This window comes from Balaenoptera borealis, assembly GCF_965194805.1.
Source record: "Balaenoptera borealis genome assembly, contig: HAP1_SCAFFOLD_362, whole genome shotgun sequence".
NCBI lineage: Eukaryota > Metazoa > Chordata > Mammalia > Artiodactyla > Balaenopteridae > Balaenoptera > Balaenoptera borealis.
Window position 1 is genome coordinate 48,834 of NW_028123831.1, and position 20,692 is coordinate 69,525.

The 20,692-nt window shown below is 46.2% G+C and overlaps 1 protein-coding gene across 1 annotated transcript in view; it reads right to left on the reverse strand.

Annotated features, from left to right (window-relative positions):
* LOC309621375 (uncharacterized protein) overlaps positions 1–20,692 on the reverse strand; it is a gene marked incomplete at its 5' end in the record, with an annotated part of 93,407 nt that overhangs the window by 21,532 nt on the left and 51,183 nt on the right. The window contains one exon of the mRNA XM_082408886.1: positions 20,209–20,570. Coding sequence (XP_082265012.1) covers positions 20,209–20,570 — 362 coding nt within the window. The remainder of the gene's footprint in view (positions 1–20,208; positions 20,571–20,692) is intronic.

Below are 20,692 nucleotides of genomic sequence, written 5' to 3' on the forward strand. Positions count from 1 at the left end.
TAATTTTTTTCTCGAACTCAGGCTATAAAATGTGTACCTTTTAATCATCTAGTGCACTAGGTGTTTTTGTTTGTTTCCTTTCCTTGAAATAGACGTTTCCTAGAAATGAGGAATTCCTTAGTGAGCAAGTATGGAGAAGACCAGTTTGTATTTATCTGCAGTTCTCAAATTATAAACACATAATGCGTCAGCAGGAGAATGAGGATAAGCTCCACAGATGATCCTCAAGTCTCACTTTTCTTTTCAAATCTTATATTTCTAGTAGTACAGAACTTTACCAATATAAAAACTTGCCCCCCCCCCCCCAAAAAAAAGAACACAACTGCAGGAAAGAACAAAGAGCACTTAAAGTGTGTGTGTGTCTAATATATACATGTACATATACCCAGGTACATACACCTTTATATTTATATGTTATTTTGTAAATAAGTGACAGTAATAATGTCTTGTGGAGATGTAGAACAGAAGTATACAACGAAAGCACAAACAGCAGGAGGGGCAAATGGAGTTAAACTGTTCAACCTCCATGGGATGGTTCCATGGAGGAGGCAGAGAGGGGGATGGGATCCTCGAAGAGCTGCTGAAGACCTTGCATTTTTTGCAGATCTCTTTAGAATGCTACTTGCATATTGTGCTCTCACTGAATGCACCTGGCTGAGCTATGGCACATTAGCACGGTAAACATTTGTCAGATTTGCCCTAGTCAGAAAATTTTCTATACCTGCCATCCTGCTTGGCACTTAAAAAAAAATTTTTTTTTTTTAAGCTCTCTATGATATAGGGATGATGGGTGAAGAAGGTAGGCTGCAGGGTAATATGTAGTATGTATGATCCCATTTTGATACAGTAAACAGAAAGTATTAAATGCATGCCTGTTTGTATGAGCAGTGAGTTTGCATGGTTATCTCAAGAGGGAGGGAATGGGACGGGTAGAGAAAGAGACTGACCACAGACTATTGTTTTACTTGTTACAAGAGGCATGTGTTGCCTTCATTTCTGATTAAACTTTTTGTGTACAGATTATTGTAGGTTTACATGCAGTTGTAAGAAATAATAGTGCGATAGCTCCTGTGTGTCCTTTACCCAGTTTTCCCCAATGGTAACATCTTACAGAATCATAGTATACTGTCACAACCTGGGTATTGCCATTGACACAGTCAAGATAGAGAACATTTCCATCCCACAGGATCTCTCCTGATGCCATTTTATAGCCACTGCTGCTCCCCCACTCCCCACCAAATCATAATGATCTGATAGTGCAGTGGATAAAGTTGCAATAAAGTTTTTGTGCAGATGATCAAGGGAAAATACCCCCTGGGGAAGATGGCCCGTCTCCCACTCCCCCGGCCCTATCTGTCCCTGGCAACCTGTCATTTCAAGAATGTTATGTGGGACTTCCCTGGTGGCGCAGCGGTTAAGAATCTGCCTGCCATTGCAGGGGACATGGGTTTGATCCCTTGTCCGGGAAGATCCCACATGCCGCGGAGCAACTAAGCCCATGCGCCACAACGACTGAGCCTGCGCTTTAGAGCCCGGGAGCCACAACTACTGAGCCCACGTGCCACAACTACTGAAGCCCGCGTGCCTAGAGCCCGTGCTCTGCAACAAGAGAAGCCACCGCAGCGAGAAGCCCGCACACTGCAACAAAGAGTAGCCCCCGCTCGCCGCAACTAGAGAAAGCCCACACGCAGCAACGAAGACCCAACGCAGCCAAAAATAAAACAAATTAACTAATTAATTAAAAAAAAAGAATGTTATGTGAATAAAATCATATAGTGTGTAACCTTTTTTTTTTTTTAAGTAAAAAAAATTTTTTTTTGGCTGCGCTGCCGGTTGTGCGATCTTAGTTCCCCGACCAAGGATTGAACCCAGCCCAGGTAGTGAAAGTGCTGAGTGCTAAACACTGGACCGCCAGGGAATTCCCAGTATGCAACCTTTTGGATTGGCCTTTTTCAATCAGTGTAATTCCCTGGAGAGTCATCCAAATTGCATGAATCAACAGTGCTCCTCTTTTTTAAAAAAAATATTTATTTATTTATTTGGCTGTGCGGGTCTTTAGTTGCAGCATGCGGGATCTAGTTCCCTGACCAGGGATGGAACCTGGGCCCCCTGCATTGAGAGTGCAGAGTCTTAACCGCTGGAACACCAGAGAGGTCCCAGTGCCGCTTTCTTTTTAATTGCTGAGTAGTATTCCATGGTTTGGCTGTACTTCAGTTTGTTTAATCACTTGCCCATTGAAGAACATCTGAGTTTTTTTCCCATTTCCTGACTATTACTGATAGAGATGCTGTGGACATTTGTGTACCTTTTTTTGTGCGAACATGCGTTCTCTGGGATAAATGCCGTAGGGTATGTGTTGCTTTTTTTGTTTTTTTTTTCGGCTACGCTGTGCCACATGTGGGATCTTGGTTCCCCAATCAGGGATCGAGCCCGTGCCCCCTGCATTGGGAGCTTGGAGTCTTAACCACTGGACTGCCAGGGAAATTCCTGTATTGCTCCCCCCGCCCCACTTGATTGATTGATTGGTTGATTGGCTGTATTGGGTCTTAGTTGCGGCACGCGGGACCTTCGTTAAGGCATGTGGGATCTTTATTGTCGTTGCGGCGCACGGGCTCTTCGTTGCAGCATGAGAGCTTCTCTCTAGTTGTGGCGTGCGGGTTTTCTCTCTCTAGTTGTGGCACGTGGGCTCTGTAGTTGTGGCGTGCAGGCTCCAGAGCGCGTGGGCTCTGTAGTTTGCTGCACGTGGGCTACCTCATTGAGGTGTGCGAGCTCAGTAGTTTGGTGCGAGGGCTTAGTTGCCCCGCGGCATGTGGGATCTTAGTTCCCCGACCGGGAATCGAACCCGCGTCCCCTGCATTGCAGGACGGATTCTTTACCACTGAACCACCAGGGAAGTCCCTGTATTGCTTTTTTAAATTAAAAAAAAAAAAAAAGGAAAAGCAATTAGAGGTGAAACAACTAATTATATGATTGCCTTTCAAAGTACATATTCAAACCCTACATTCTTGGTGTACATAAGTTATTTATGTTGATTTGTGGTGTTTAGCTCTAGCAACAAGGCAATAATAATAACGCTGTAGTTTTCCTTGTTTCTTTCAACTGATGATCTGTGTATTTATTACAAATATTAATTAACACTCACAAGCTACCAGGAGGCAAGTAATGGTTAGCGCTGGTGTGGTTAACTCCTTTATAGATAGGGAGGTTGAGGCATGGGTATTGTGGAATTTGCCATGTTGAGGCATGGGTATTGTGGAATTTGCCTAAGGTTATAGCACTGTGTTCTGACTCAGATTCATTCAGATTTATTCCTTCCCTTTCTGTCTCCTGAATTAACGCTTTGTAATTTTGACCTAGGTGTGAGGACACGAAAAGGGTTTTTTTCTGTATCTGAGGTTTAGTGCTTGTTTTATAGAAGCAATATAGTATAGTGGTTAGAGTAGGCACTTTAGCATCTGAGTTTTGTTTTTTTCTTAAGTCTTTAATGAATTTGTTACAATATTGCTTCTGTTTTATGTTTTGCACATGCCGGAAAGGTAATAGGCCTTGGCCCCTGGGCCTGGGCTTCGTCTCTTGTGCTGTCTCCTGTCCCTGTTGCCCCCGCGCGCTGGCCCGTCCGCGCTGTGCCAGGGGGTATTGGTCGTCTCGCGGCTCAGTTCACAGTAGCTGAAAGGGACAGTGTGTGATGTTCTCATTTCTGCCCATCGTTTTCAAAGGGAGGCTCTGGCCATTGCTCCTCGGGTAAAATGCAGAGGGAGTGCTTTTTAAGATGGGACTGTCAGTGTTGGGGACACTCCTTAATTACCAAAACGGAATCCCCTTCAGTTCCTCCAGGTGTGTTGTTTTGGCACAGAAGATGTGAGTAATAGGAACTGGAGCTAAGTTGGAGTGAAAAAACGCACCGGTCCCGCCGAACTTTCCATCGAAACAGTTGATTTGTGTTGTCTCTAGGAATTCTAAAGGGCGTACCGTTGCTTCCTAACCGGAGTCATTTGAGAGATCTACCTCTGTACGTTCAAATGATTAATTTTGAGACTTTGCTCATGTGTGCAGTAAACCCTTTAATTCCCTAAGACCTTCCTTTCCTCCATCTCATACCCCATTAAGCCCGCTTCAGTTTATCTCCTGAATTTCTTTGGAATCTGTCAGCTCTCCCTCAACACCCTAATACTGAACTTGCCTGTGTGTTGTGATTAGGTCCTAACTAGTGTCCATATATCTTGTTTCCTTCCAATCCATTCTTCACACAAAAAACCTTCAAAGCAAGTTGGAACATTGCTCATAAACATCGCTCACAAGCATTGTTTTGAGAATAGAAAACACAGTGTTGGCCTTTAAGACTCTGCGTGGTCTAGAATCCTCTCTGCTTCTCTAGCCCCATCTTATGCCACTTTTGCCCTCACTTTCTATGCTTCAGATACACTGAATTAACCTTAGTTCTCACTCATCTGACAGAAGTCAGTTCAGATATTATTTTTCACTGTGATCCCTGGCATTAAGCAAGTTGATTATCAGGTTTTGTATGAGGACTAAAACTAAACTGGGAAGTGGAAGAATTGAGTTTCAACTGTTTCAGTCAACACGCATGTATTAATGATACCTAAGTATTGAACACTGGGCTAGGTTTCATGAAGGGATACAGAAGTTCTGGCCATCTCTGGTTTTGGATATCCCTTATTTGTTGAGACCTTGCGTTGTTTGGTTGCCTTTTGTCTGTTTTCCAGATGGGAAAACAGGAACGAGGGAAGTATAGGTTATTACTAGGTGGGGTTGAACAAGTGGAGCAGCAAACTGCAAAGCAGAAAGAAGAGGGACGTACTATAGAGGGATATGACTTCCATTCTCAAGGCGCCTGCATCCTGTGCAGGGAGACAGCCTAACATAAAATGTGCCTAACAACAAATATATTGACTTCTTACTAAAAATCTCCAGTTCATAGAACCGAGGGGTTTGTACCTTCTCCTTTAAAAGTGATAGTCCTGGGACTTCCCCGGTGGTCCCGTGGTGAAGACTCTGCGCTTCCAATGCAGCAGGCGTGGGTTCAATCCCTGGTTGGGGAGCTAAGATCCCACATGCTGCGCAGCCAAAGAAATTTTTTTCGAACGTTATACTCCTGTATTATTGGCTTTAGTGGTTTAGATTTTGTTTTACTGTTAAGAAGATTTCAGTTTATTTACCGGGAACAAACAACACATAATGTAAGAATAGTTTCCCAGAAACGATTTCCATCATTCTCTTCCTCCCTTTCTCCCGCAGACTGGTGTTTCACCTTGACAAGTTCTCTGTCATTCCATAGGAAAGCTGTCTGGCTTGGAGGTTGCAATCCCAGGGAATTTTTCATCAGCGGGGAAGTCTCCATCACTACAGAGGAATCAAGGGAGAAGTCAGTCCCTGGTAAGTGAGATGCTCCCCCTAAACACCAACACAGCAGTCGTGTACCTTTCAAGGGGTTCAGGGGCAAGATGGGCAAGGCATTTCTACTAACTCTTCTTAAGGATCACGGACAGTGCCCTATGCTACGAGGTAAGCGGTGACTGCTGTAGTTCTTACTGGTGATCCTTTCCTGTCACTGATTCTCGGCCTTCTTTGTATTTCATAGGACTGTTGTCAGTCCAATACAAAATGAGTCTTATTTTTAAAAACCTGAAATGTTTTACAGAGCCTAGCATTCTCATATAGGGTCCTTTCCATTCTCCCCACTTTCCCGAGAGGCCAAGAACACTTCACACCATGAACTAGGAGAGGGGGTAGAGCCCTTTCTGATGAAATACATCAACAAAGACAGAGTCTTAGCCTGCTTGCTCTCTGGACAGGATCTCGGACCACAAGGTCTTCAATCCTGGTATAAATGAAGGAAGTGAGGATAGTTCAACTGGCACTCTGATAACAAGAGTTCTGAAACACCTTCCGAAGAGACTATAGCAGTAGATGAGGGAAGGGAGTGCTACAGTGTGGCAGTACAGGGGGAATGATCGGCTACAGCAGTGAAAAGTGTGGTACCGATTGGTGTGCTCTCGGGGTTCTTGTACATGTAGCATAGATGACCTCTACAGTGGCCCTCCCACCTTCCCACCTGCATTAGGTGTTCTTTTTTTTTGTAATTTATGTTTATGTATTTATTTACTGTTTGAACTTATTTATTCTACGTATTTATGTTTTTGGCTGCACTGGGTCTCTCATTGCTGTGCACGGGCTTTCTCTAGTTGGCGGCTAGCGGGGGCTACTCTCGGTTGCGGTGTGCGGGCATCTCATCGCGGTGGCTTCTCTTGTTGCGGAGCATGGGCTGTAGGCACGTGGGCTTCGGTAGTTGAGGCTCACGGGCTCTAGAATGCAGGCTCCGTCGTTGTGGCACATGCGCTTAGTTGCTGCACGGCATGTGGGATCTTCGCAGACCAGGGCTCGAACCCGTGTCCCCTGCATTGGCAGGCGCCACCAGGGAAGCCCTAGGTGTTCTCATATAGAGTCTAAAAACAGAGAGCACTGAGAGAAGGTAGTGGTTATTAAAGGCTCAGGATCTAAATTCTACCTGTCTCTACACCCCTTCCCAGCTGTCGATTTGACCCCATTTTTGAATGCTGACCTCATTGTTCAACTTTTCTCTGCCGTCTGTATACTCACCTTGAAAACTTGTTTCTGTGATGCGTTGAGCAGACACAGGGTGGCAGATTGCAGAGGTGGAAGCTGGTGGTCGGATATTTGTGGGCTGAATCTCCTTCAGTCCCATTCCCATTTCTGGTTGCCCAGAGGCCCTACTTCCTGTGTGTGACGCCGAGCCGTAGGATTGCGGGCAGGAGCCAAGTTCTCCATACAGTAAAGACCCCAGTGTGCCTTGGTTATAGTAATATACCTGGCTTCCTTCCTGGCAGGGAAGTGACAGGCGGCTATGCCCCTGCTTTGTTCGTGGGCCTCCTGATCCAGCAGTTCCCTTGGCTCTGCCCCTGTCGTCAGCTGCCCCTAGGATAACTCTGAGCCCTAGCCACTTCTCTGGTAGATTTCCCTATTCCCCCACTACAGTCATACCTGAATAAGGCAACTCAGACCTTTCAGAGATGTGTCCTGAACCTCTTGTTTTCTGAAATACCTATCTGGTGGTTGTGAGACTTAAGGCCAGCGTCCCCGAGAGACTTTTTCTATTTCTCCTAGTAAACCTAGACTCATCTTCTGTCACCTTCAACTCTACTCCAATTGTGTTCTTTCAACCCAGACCTCTGACCCTGCTTTTTACTTCTGCCATTTCATCCTCGCTCCTGCTTCCTTTCCTAAATCCATACGTCTCTTTTGGCCTTCCTAGCCCTGGGCCAAGTTCCTTCCTCTTTGCTCAGTTTTTACCCCTTTCCTTCATTCTCCCATCCAACTTTCAGTCCTTCCTTTCTCACGCCCCAGTTAGCAGCATCTGAAAATTCGAAAGGTTTGTTACTCGTCTATTAATTGTATTCCATTTACTTATTCAGTTCTATACCTGTCTTACCTGTGTATGGAAGAACAGCTGGTAGCCAAGGTGGCACCAAGAATCCTAGCAGCTCTCACTTGACGTATCCGTAGTAGTCGGCAATTTCCATTTCGTTTTCCCTCTCGGTGAAAAATTGCAGCTTGCCCGAAGAGGTGTATCTGGCAGCATTCTCCCGTTGTTGTTGAGCCCGCCTCTTCATGGCCTCTCGCTCTGGCCTCTGCTCTTGTTCGATGGGCTTTGACATGACTGGCTCAGGCACGTTGGGTTCCCTCCATGGAACTCGTTGCTTGCTGAAGTCTTGGAGTAGAAAGTGGGTTTGGAGCTTGGGTGGGGACTGGCGCTTATTCACAGCAGGGGGAACAGGCTCCCGCTGGAGAGGAGCGCCAGATGAAGTTTTGGAGGGTGCAGGCCTAGGAGCAGCAGACTGAGGGACACGAGGCTGGGTATGGTTGGTCCAAGCCGGTTGGGTTGGGTTGGTCACAGTTGGCTGAGCTGGTTTGGCGGGGCCTGGCAAAGAGGCAGGAGCTGGCTGGGATGAATTGGCTGCAGCGGGTTGAGCTGAGTCAGTAGAACCAGGCTGGGCACGGTAAGCCCCAGCAGGCCGATGTGAGGCCAGAGACTGTGGCCTCCGAGGAGCGGGTCGAGCTTGAGGCTTGTCCCAGGCAGAAAAAGGCAGAGGTATCAACTTGACCTTCCCAGGAGGAGGCCGCTCATACTGGGCTGGAGACGGACACTCTGTTTCAGCACTGCTGTCTGGTTTCTGGGCTTGGACTTGCGTTTTCTCAGGACCCTTCCCCTCACGTGGGGTATGCCGCCATGGCTGGATAGCTGGGGGTGGCTGGGGGTCTTTGGGGTTGCTTGACTTTCCCAAGAGCCGACAGGAAGAGCGCCCAGTTTTCGTCTCATTCTTCTTCCCCAGCGCATGAAGAACCTTCACAGACTCCAGCATGCGCACGCCAAGGGAGGTTCGAGGCTTTTGAAAGCTCTGTTGGAGAAGCTCAGTTTGGTGTTCCTTTCGCTTCGTGTGGGGGATTGCTGGCTTCTCTTCTGCCTTGACTTTGTTCCCTGACTGCTTGTTCTCCTCAGCCTTGTTTCTCCCTCTGGTCCTTTTGGTCTTTTCCTGCCCGTGGCTCTTAGTTTTGCTGATCTTTCTGGATGCAGCTTTCTGAGGTTTGCCTTGAGAGTGCTTGGCCGTGTTCACAGGAGCCCTGTCACTGACTGCAGCGTGGCATGTAACCACTTCTCCCCCTAACAGGCACTCTGGATTCTTTGGCTGGATTTTGGCCTTGGGAGCGCCACTGATAGGCTCAGAGGCTTTCTGTTTGTTCTTCCTGGGTTGATCAGAGGGAACCTTTATGACACTTGGCTTTTCCTGCACCTGATTCACCTTAATGGCTCTGGTGTCTTTAGCTTTGATCACGTTGGGACCTTGGGATTGATCAAGATCTTTCAAAGGATTAAAGAGCTGGGGAAGGTGAATATCCTCCGCCAGTGTAGTAATGTCTGCAAGACCACTGCTAGGTTCAATCCCATTTTCAAGTGTCCCTAGGTCCTGACGACTCCGGCTGTTCTCTCCCAGATCAGCATTTTCAGAACCAGGCTGCTCCTCTTGGCTGAGGGGATCGGTGCAGGCCAGCGGCTGGTGAATATCAGGGATTCCTAAAGGGAGTAGTGGAGGATCTTGGTTCTCTGTTGGGATCTGGTAGGCATCCAGAGGCTTTGAAAGCTTGGTTTTGATATCATCCACGTGCTTACTCTCTATTTGTCCCTGGCTTGGAGCTGGAGGCAGGGCCAGGAGACGCCTGGCACTCTGGACTGGAGCTGTCACTGAAATGTCCCCAAGTTCAGATGGTGGGTTACTCTCAAGTATGTGGCTGTTTCTGCTACTGCAGGACTTGGGGAGTTCTTGACTTTGTGTCACACAAAACGTCTGGCTTGGAGGTTGCAATCCCAGGGAATTTTTCATCACCAGGGGGGAGGTCTCCATCCCTACAAAGGGATCAAGGGAGAAGTCAGTCCCTGGTAAGTGAGATGCTCCCCCTAAACACCAACACAGCAGTCGTGTACCTTTCAAGGGGTTCAGGGGCAAGATGGGCAAGGCATTTCTACTAACTCTTCTTAAGGATCATGGACAGTGCCCTATGCTACGAGGTAAGCGGTGACTGTTGTAATTCTTACTGGTGAGCCTTTCCTGTCGCTGATTCTCGGCTCGCTTTGTATTTCATAGGACTGTTATAAGTCCAATACAAAATGAGTCTTATTTTTAAAAACCTGAAATGTTTTACAAAGCCTAGCATTCTCATATAGGGTCCTTTCCATTCTCCCCACTTTCCCGAGAGGCCAAGAACACGTCACACCATGAACTAGGAGAGGGGGTAGAGCCCTTGCTGATGAAATACATCAACAAAGACAGAGTCTTAGCCTGCTTGCTCTCTGGACAGGATCTCGGACCACAAGGTCTTCAATCCTGGTATAAATGAAGGAAGTGAGGACAGTTCAACTGGCACTCTCATAACAAGAGTTCTGAAACACCTTCCGAAGAGACTATAGCAGTAGATGAGGGAAGGGAGTGCTACAGTGTGGCAGTACAGGGGGAACGATCGGCTACAGCAGTGAAAAGTGTGGTACCGATTGGTGTGCTCTCGGGGTTCTTGTACATGTAGCATAGATGACCTCTACAGTGGCCCTCCCACCTTCCCACCTGCATTAGGTGTTCTTTTTTTTGTAATTTATGTTTATGTATTTATTTACTGTTTGAACTTATTTATTCTACGTATTTATTTTTTTGGCTGCACTGGGTCTCTCATTGCTGTGCACGGGCTTTCTCTAGTTGGCGGCTAGCGGGGGCTACTCTTGGTTGCGGTGTGCGGGCTTCTCATCGCGGTGGCTTCTCTTTGTTGCGGAGCATGGGCTGTAGGCACGTGGGCTTCGGTAGTTGAGGCTCACGGGCTCTAGAATGCAGGCTCCGTCGTTGTGGCACATGCGCTTAGTTGCTGCACGGCATGTGGGATCTTCGCAGACCAGGGCTCGAACCCGTGTCCCCCGCATTGCATTGGCAGGCGGATTCTTAACCACGGCGCCACCAGGGAAGCCCTAGGTGTTCTCATAGAGAGTCTAAAAACAGAGGGCACTGAGCGAAGGTAGTGGTTATTAAAGGCTCAGGATCTAAATTCTACCTGCCTCTACACCCCTTCCCAGCTGTCGATTTGACCCCATTTTTGAGTGCCGACCTCATTCTTCAACTTTCTCTGGCGTTTGTTATACTCACCTTGAAAACTTGTTTCTGTGATGCGTTGAGCAGACACAGGGTGGCAGACTGCAGAGGTGGAAGCTGGTGGTCGGATATTTGTGGGCTGAATCTCCTTCAGTCCCATTCCCATTTCTGGTTGCCCAGAGGCCCGACTTCCTGTGTGTGACGCCGAGCCGTAGGATTGCGGGCAGGAGCCAAGTTCTCCATACAGTAAAGACCCCAGTGTGCCTTGGTTATAGTAATATACCTGGCTTCCTTCCTGGCAGGGAAGTGGCAGGCGGCTCTGCCCCTGATTTGGAATCTGAGATGGTGTTCCCTGAGCAAGGCTGGCAGAAAGCGATGGATGTAGAGGGACCATGTTCTTGGCGTCTGAAGTTTTATCATACTGGGCTGCCAGAAACATGGAGGAGGCAGCTGTGTGGCGGTCAGTGAGTGCCAGAGTAAAGTCTCCGAGTGAAGAAGAATTCTTTTCAGTGCTTGCTGTGATGTCCCACTCAAGAACACCTGGATAGGAAGCAGCTGAAGTGGAGATCTGGCTGTGGTCAGTAACTCCAGATAACATAGTCGTGCTAGAATGTTGGTAAAGGTAGGCACTACCCATGAGTGTCTGGAAAGGGGTACCGGTAGCCGATGCCGAACTGACGGCAGGGGCAGAGACTCTGGAGAAGTTGCAGACACTTCGTGTTAGGGAAGTTGCATTGCTCACCACAGGAGGAGAATGCTGCAGAGAATTTAGAGTTCCAAGTAGAGATGGATGTTGGAAATTTTCTGTAAGAACAAGAGGGTCATGAAAAACTCAGGGAGGTTGAGAAATTCTCACTACGTTTGAGGAACGGCATCATCTGAAGGTTCTTGCTATCAGGACACCTCTACTATCACTACTTCCTGAGAAACCCAAAATCAGACAGTTAATGATGGCTGTAAGGACTGAGCAGTTTTCCACTCTTCTCTATTAACTGCCTGTGCTCCCATCTTGGGCACAGACGGGCAGAAGAGCCAAGTGGTGTGGTTCAGAGATTGTTCTCTAGGCTGGAAGCAACCTTCTCCCTGCCCTGTCTTTCCCTTCAGCCTGCACTCGTATTGACTTCTATGCTATTTCCTAGACTGGAAGCATTTTAGAACTAGGAGGCCCTTAGAGAACTTCGATGTTCTCAGTCTCATTTCGTGAGTAAGGAAACTGAGGCTCAGAGAGGTCGGGTTGACTTGTTCAAGTTCTCTCATTATGTTAGTATCATTACCAGGTTTCAGAACCTAAGTATCCTGACTTCCTTGCCAGGACTCCACTCTGAGCATGATACTGCCAGAAAGCAGGAGAAATAGAACTTATAATATAGGCATTTTTTTTGTCCATTAGAAAACAGTACGGCTATTACCATGGTCGTCTTCAGTGTCTCCCTTTGCTTGTGCAGTTCCCACGCTATTACCTAGAGGTGACGTACAGCTCAGTCCAACTGGTGAATTGAAAGAGTCATTTTTGCCCTCTTCAAGCCTGGTTTCTCATCCTACCTCAAAATGATTACCCGAAAGTGGATTTCTTAAGTGCTTTTGGAAAGGGAAAAGTTATCTGATTACTTCAGATTCCTCACCTATAAAGTGGTTATAACACCACCACCAATAATAATAGCAGTAATAATTAATAGATGAATAAGCTGATCTATTGCGTATGATTTATATGGAGGAAGATACAATAAGTTCTAGAAAGACAAAGAAAAATCATGACAAGCATATTACGTTAACGAAAAAGAAATCCATAGATATTAATGAAAACTGGGGTATGTGGCAAGTATCGAAGCCTAATGAATTTACTAACAAATGGCATTCTGTACTATCCATGCAATATTATGAAAGTGAATTTTGCCCACTCTATTTTAGTGAATACTATTAACCAGAAGACACGATGGAGGTGATAGAGGTGAATGAATTCCTAGCCAATGCATACAGACAGAGAAGGTATGTCAGTAAAAAATGCATAACAAGCAACAGAATGCAATAAATGTGCATGTATAGGTAGCCACAACACATATAGACAAGTATTTCAATGAAAACCGGTACGAAGCAGACAGCAAAATAATAAGTGTAAAAGAGTTTCATTATTGTGCTCCTTCATATTTTTACCCAGCAAGTAAGAGGTATTAAGCCTAGGAGAAATATATATTTCAATGAATATAGCTTATATAATAAGCAGAAAGGAAGCTTAAAATGTATCAGGAAGGTTTTTGGATTTATCCTAGAACTTAGATTAGAATCATCTTCAGCATCCAAGAAGATGGCATCCCAAAACCTCAAAAAACCATCATGCCTAGAATCCAATTAAAAAAGATTTTCAAATGTAAGAAAATCCACAGGACTCCACAATATGGTTTTCGATAAACGTGGATGTTTGTTTGTTTTGTTTCTTTGGCCGCGCCGCGTGGCCCTGGCCGTGAAAGCACCGAGTCCTAAGCACTGGACCGCCAGGGAATTCCCTAAGTGGGGGGAATTAGAGATGTGGGGCTTGACTTTTTCTTCTTCTTCTTCTTCTTCTTCGGTAGCTAAGATCTACAAGCGAACGATGGCTGTTGATCAATGTGCTCTCTGTGTTAGGAAGGAAATAACTGTAAAAATGAAAAGCAGCCTTGCCTTAGAACCTACATATCACACCAAGGAAAATAGTCCTTCTGATTCAATTTAGAAGATATCACTTAAAATGTTGAATTGGTGAAATGTCTACCTAGTTTAAAAATTAGAAAGAATAAAACACTGAAAAGCAGCCCCCTAGATAACCACTGTGGTTGCTTGTTTATAGGAGGCATCATTTCTAAAACGTATTTCTAAAATGTTTATATTCAAAACTGTCAAGTGGCCAACTGTATTCAGAGAGGCAATAAAAGAAAGAAAACGGAGTATGACTTTTCTGATAAGCTGCCTTTCCTGGTGATCCCCTGTTCTGGCCTTACTTTCCTTCTTAGTCTGTTAATGTAAGGGTTTGCTACCATCAACTTGGTTTTGCCCTGCTCTGAGCAGGTTTCCCTCTGTGCTGTTTCTGCTTTAATTGAAAATCTTTGGTTCCCATCAGCATTCCATTGCAAACTCCGTTTTTCTTGAGAGCTCCTCTATGCTTTCCCTCTTCATTCTTACATTTTCTCCCATCTCTTGGTGCCTGTTGGCCTGTGCTAATGAAAACCATCCTAAACTTCCTTACGCTCGACTCTGTGCCTCCCTGTAGAGCCCAGTACTCTCCATCCTCTCTCCCTATTCTCTCTTTTCAACTAGTCGAAATCCTAGTGGAGGGAGACCATTAGAGATGAAACATCTTGGTATATATTGCTAGTTTTCTATGTCCCCTGGCTTTTCTATGTTTCTGTTGAAACACTCTTGTGAAGTGTCTGATTTCGTTTTCTACATGGGTACCCTTTAAGGCTCAATACTGGAAAAGAAGGGGATCAGAGTGATCAACCCAACGTGGTATCCTAACGTAACAGTTAAGGAAAGCAACAGGCTTTGTGAGACAGCCAGTGATTTGTCCAAAGTCACACAGATAGTAAACGTCAAAGTCAAAACTGAAATTAGGTCTCCAGACGTGTAGTTCAATACTTTCCCTCATTATTCCATGCTATTTTGAATCTCCTACTCAATTTAGGGGCAAAAGAAATCGAACGCAAAACTTTCCAAAGTTTCTTTTCTTACCTGACATGGTCAGAGAAGAGGAAGCATCCACTGCAGGTACCAGGGATGAGGAGACAACACTAGAGGATGTCCGAGTGGCTGCAGCTGAACGGCGCACGTGTCCAGTACAGAGGTCACTGGTTACTGGTCCAAACAGCTCCACGGAAACCCCAAGACTCTACCAAGTGGTAGTAGGTTTGGTAGGAGAGTGATGTCACAAAGCAGGCAGTTGAAAGGTATGAGAGAGCCAATAGGGAGGTCCGATCCCCAACAGGAAGGCGGGCTTGGGTGAAGAGAGTGTAGGAGAGCTAAAACAACACCTGAGTTTCTGAGCTCTGGGGAGGAAATCCTAGAAGACAGATTTACCTCCCCCAGGCTCTTCCATTAGGGAAATCATTGCAACATTTCTTACAGACGTTCATTAATACACTGAACTAAGAGTTACTTATATTCTACAGAGTATTCTATTTTATGTATCATATACTTAGAGCTATATAGATCTTCTTTAATTAATAATCCTTAGGAAGGAAAGAGCCATCTAGTTTGAACTATTACAGTTGTTCTGAAATCATATGTGTCTAATGAGTGAACTGATAGCAGCTTTTAAGGAGCCAAAGTAGGGATTAAGAAGCTCTTTTTGTAACTTGGTTCAAGAGTAGGGTGAAGTTTGTTGAGTGTACCTTGTGGAGAATGTTGTGGTCCAAGGCTCTTCTCTTTTAGTTTCTTCTCCTTGACTCCTACCTTCCTTGGGCTGGGCTAGGCTGGGGGCCAGGTTGGACTTGCGACTTAACGTTTCTCTTCCGCTTTCTCTTTTTTTTTTTTCTTCCATTATGGGCATTGCTTCGAGGACAAGCCTTGATCTTGCATTGGACGTTACTTCCTGTCAACTTCCAGCAGCAGGAGTCTTCTTTTCAGTGCTTGATGCTTCACGAAATAGACTCTGCCCGTTGGCAGCAAATACCAGAGAGCTAGGAGACAGAGCTGGTTGCAGACCTTTCCTCTTCCAGCCTTTGGTTGCAATTGTTTGGCCCATAATTTGCTAGCTCTAGTTCCTTGGGCCACACAGGTATCCTGCCATCTCCAGCTCTTGTTATATGTGAGAGACATTCTGAACACTGTCCCTTTTTCTTTGCACAGAAGTATATACAGTGTGGCAGTTACTGTAATCTCCTCCGCCTTGCAAACAGCCACTCTAGAATCTTGGACCTCTAGGACTCTCTGTCTTGCATGCTTGGGGGCAAGGCCAAGCAAAATGAAGAGGAGAATAATTAGAGAAAGAGGAGGACGTTGGTGGAGAATTGGGAGCAGGTAAGGTGAAAGGGCACAGGAGAAAAGAGATGCATGTAGACTTTTTGGTTTCTGTGGGAAACAGGTTGACACACTTGGGCCTCATTTGGTATTAACAGAACAGAGAGTTAAAGATCTAAGTAGCTAGATAGTGTGCAGCAACTGCCATGAAGTCTGTACACTGAAGAGAACAGTCTCACATCTAGTTTTCATTTTGTTTTATGTCATAGTACCTTATTTATAGCATTCACTGGTGTGTTTGTAGAATACAGATGTTTTCAAATGCTCTGGTTTTGTCTACATGGTTATCTCCTTGTCCTGTTTGTAAGGAATCCAACATTGTAAGACATATTGCATGTTTTTCTCTTGACGATTGTTGACCTTGAAGCGTCATGAACTAACTTGAGCTGTTGGATTCTGTGGAGAAACGTTCAAAAGGGTCTGTGAAAAAGGCACTGTGGTGAGTCGCATTATGCACCCGAGCGTAAGGAGCAGATATCTGCCACCAGCCCAGCTTGGCCTGGATTGCCTCTGTTTTAGTTCCCCTGGTTAGTGCTTTTCTCCCTAACCACTCTTGTGACTGTGATAATGTGAGTAAGGGCGGAGTTGCTAATGATCTATGTGTGAGGTAAGCTGGTTTGAGGGAGGAAATCTATGGACCTAGTCATTTTCCTTGGTGGTAAGCTTTCAGGGGTGCAGAGATTGATCTTCCTGGGGCCTTTTCTGGTCCCAGGAAGATATCGCATAGATGGGACCTCCCAAGACACACATTGAATCTTTAGGCCTGTTTTTCCTATTATGAGGTACGAGTTTCTTCACTGATGGGGATGATGCTTATCTGAGAAGAAATTGTGAAAGGTGGTGTAGTGTAGAGGTGTGGCTTAAGCTTTTAAGTTTTCCTCCAGGTTTTTCCCCTAAGCTTCCTACTTCGGACGGCCTACTTACATGATACTAGTAGGTGATGTCCGGCTAACAGCTTCCTAAATATACCTGCAAGCCAGATCAGTGTCTCTTTTCTCTGTATTCCCATGGAAATCAAGAGTCCCGCCGAATTTTCCATCGAAACAGTTGATTTGTGTTGTCTCTAGGAATTCTAAAGGGCGTACCGTTGCTTCCTAACCGGTGTCATTTGGGAGATCTGCCTCTGTACGTTCAAATGATTAATTTTGAGACTTTGCTCATGTGTGCAGTAAACCCTTGAATTCCCTAAGACCTTCCTTTCCTCCATCTCCTACCCCATTAAGCCCGCTTCAGTTCATCTCCTGAATTTCTTTGGAATCTGTCAGCCAGCTCTTCCTCAACTTCCTAATACTGAACTTGCCTGTCTGTTGCGATTAGGTCCTAACTAGTGTCCATATATCTTGTTTCCTTCCAATCCACTCTTCACACAAGAGACCTTCAAAGCAAGTTGGAACGTTGCTCATAAACATCGCTCACAAACATTGTTTTGAGAATAGAAAACACACTGTTGGCCTTTAAGACTCTGCGTGGTCTAGAATCCTCTCTGCTTCTCTAGCCCCATCTTGTGCCACTTTTGCCCTCACTTTCTATGCTTCAGATACACTGAATTAACCTTAGTTCTCACTCATCTGACAGAAGTCAGTTCAGATACTATTTTTCACTGTGATTCCTAGCATTAAGGAATTTGATTATCAGGTTTTGTATGAGGACTATTTCATCAGGGGTACAGAAGTTCTGGCCATCTCTGGTTTTGGATATCCCTTATTTGTTGAGACCTTTGCGTTGTTTGGTTGCCTTTTGTCTGTTTTCCAGATGGGAAAACAGGAACAAGGGAAGTATAGGTTATTACTAGGTGGGGTTGAACAAGTGGAGCAGCAAACTGCAAAGCAGAAAGAAGAGGGACGTACTATAGAGGGATATGACTTCCATTCTCAAGGCGCCTGCATCCTGTGCAGGGAGACAGCCTAACATAAAATGTGCCTAACAACAAATATATTGACTTCTTACTAAAAATCTCCAGTTCATAGAACCGAGGGGTTTGTACCTTCTCCTTTAAAAGTGATAGTCCTGGGACTTCCCCGGTGGTCCCGTGGTGAAGACTCTGCGCTTCCAATGCAGCAGGCGTGGGTTCAATCCCTGGTTGGGGAGCTAAGATCCCACATGCTGCGCAGCCAAAGAAATTTTTGTCGAACGTTATACTCCTGTATTGTTGGCTTTAGTGGTTTAGATTTTGTTGTACTGTTAAGAAGATTTCAGTTTATTTACCGGGAACAAACAACACATAATGTAAAAATAGTTTCCCAGAAACGATTTCCATCATTCTCTTCCTCCCTTTCTCCCGCAGACTGGTGTTTCACCTTGACAAGTTCTCTGTCATTCCATAGGAAAGCTGTCTGGCTTGGAGGTTGCAATCCCAGGGAATTTTTCATCAGCGGGGAAGTCTCCATCACTACAGAGGAATCAAGGGAGAAGTCAGTCCCTGGTAAGTGAGATGCTCCCCCTAAACACCAACACAGCAGTCGTGTACCTTTCAAGGGGTTCAGGGGCAAGATGGGCAAGGCATTTCTACTAACTCTTCTTAAGGATCACGGACAGTGCCCTATGCTACGAGGTAAGCGGTGACTGCTGTAGTTCTTACTGGTGATCCTTTCCTGTCACTGATTCTCGGCCTTCTTTGTATTTCATAGGACTGTTGTCAGTCCAATACAAAATGAGTCTTATTTTTAAAAACCTGAAATGTTTTACAGAGCCTAGCATTCTCATATAGGGTCCTTTCCATTCTCCCCACTTTCCCGAGAGGCCAAGAACACTTCACACCATGAACTAGGAGAGGGGGTAGAGCCCTTTCTGATGAAATACATCAACAAAGACAGAGCCTTAGCCTGCTTGCTCTCTGGACAGGATCTCGGACCACAAGGTCTTCAATCCTGGTATAAATGAAGGAAGTGAGGACAGTTCAACTGGCACTCTGATAACAAGAGTTCGGAAACACCTTCCAAAGAGACTATAGCAGTAGATGAGGGAAGGGAGTGCTACAGTGTGGCAGTACAGGGGGAATGATCGGCTACAGCAGTGAAAAGTGTGGTACCGATTGGTGTGCTCTCGGGGTTCTTGTACATGTAGCATAGATGACCTCTACAGTGGCCCTCCCACCTTCCCACCTGCATTAGGTGTTCTTTTTTTTTGTAATTTATGTTTATGTATTTATTTACTGTTTGAACTTATTTATTCTACGTATTTATGTTTTTGGCTGCACTGGGTCTCTCATTGCTGTGCACGGGCTTTCTCTAGTTGGCGGCTAGCGGGGGCTACTCTCGGTTGCGGTGTGCGGGCATCTCATCGCGGTGGCTTCTCTTGTTGCGGAGCATGGGCTGTAGGCACGTGGGCTTCGGTAGTTGAGGCTCACGGGCTCTAGAATGCAGGCTCCGTCGTTGTGGCACATGCGCTTAGTTGCTGCACGGCATGTGGGATCTTCGCAGACCAGGGCTCGAACCCGTGTCCCCTGCATTGGCAGGCGCCACCAGGGAAGCCCTAGGTGTTCTCATATAGAGTCTAAAAACAGAGAGCACTGAGAGAAGGTAGTGGTTATTAAAGGCTCAGGATCTAAATTCTACCTGTCTCTACACCCCTTCCCAGCTGTCGATTTGACCCCATTTTTGAATGCTGACCTCATTGTTCAACTTTTCTCTGCCGTCTGTATACTCACCTTGAAAACTTGTTTCTGTGATGCGTTGAGCAGACACAGGGTGGCAGATTGCAGAGGTGGAAGCTGGTGGTCGGATATTTGTGGGCTGAATCTCCTTCAGTCCCATTCCCATTTCTGGTTGCCCAGAGGCCCTACTTCCTGTGTGTGACGCCGAGCCGTAGGATTGCGGGCAGGAGCCAAGTTCTCCATACAGTAAAGACCCCAGTGTGCCTTGGTTATAGTAATATACCTGGCTTCCTTCCTGGCAGGGAAGTGACAGGCGGCTATGCCCCTGCTTTGTTCGTGGGCCTCCTGATCCAGCAGTTCCCTTGGCTCTGCCCCTGTCGTCAGCTGCCCCTAGGATAACTCTGAGCCCTAGCCACTTCTCTGGTAGATTTCCCTATTCCCCCACTACAGTCACACCTGAATAAGGCAACTCAGACCTTTCAGAGATGTGTCCTGAACCTCTTGTTTTCTGAAATACCTATCTGGTGGTTGTGAGACTTAAGGCCAGCGTCCCCGAGAGACTTTTTCTATTTCTCCTAGTAAACCTAGACTCATCTTCTGTCACCTTCAACTCTACTCCAATTGTGTTCTTTCAACCCAGACCTCTGACCCTGCTTTTTACTTCTGCCATTTCATCCTCGCTCCTGCTTCCTTTCCTAAATCCATACGTCTCTTTTGGCCTTCCTAGCCCTGGGCCAAGTTCCTTCCTCTTTGCTCAGTTTTTACCCCTTTCCTTCATTCTCCCATCCAACTTTCAGTCCTTCCTTTCTCACGCCCCAGTTAGCAGCATCTGAAAATTCGAAAGGTTTGTTACTCGTCTATTAATTGTATTCCATTTACTTACTCAGTTCTATACCTGTCTTACCTGTGTATGGAAGAACAGCTGGTAGCCAAGGTGGCACCAAGAATCCTAGCAGCTCTCACTTGACGTATCCGTAGTAGTCGGCAATTTCCATTTCGTTTTCCCTCTCGGTGAAAAATTGCAGCTTGCCCGAAGAGGTGTATCTGGCAGCATTCTCCCGTTGTTGTTGAGCCCGCCTCTTCATGGCCTCTCGCTCTGGCCTCTGCTCTTGTTCGATGGGCTTTGACATGACTGGCTCAGGCACGTTGGGTTCCCTCCATGGAACTCGTTGCTTGCTGAAGTCTTGGAGTAGAAAGTGGGTTTGGAGCTTGGGTGGGGACTGGCGCTTATTCACAGCAGGGGGAACAGGCTCCCGCTGGAGAGGAGCGCCAGATGAAGTTTTGGAGGGTGCAGGCCTAGGAGCAGCAGACTGAGGGACACGAGGCTGGGTATGGTTGGGCCAAGCCGGTTGGGTTGGGTTGGTCACAGTTGGCTGAGCTGGTTTGGCGGGGCCTGGCAAAGAGGCAGGAGCTGGCTGGGATGAATTGGCTGCAGCAGGTTGAGCTG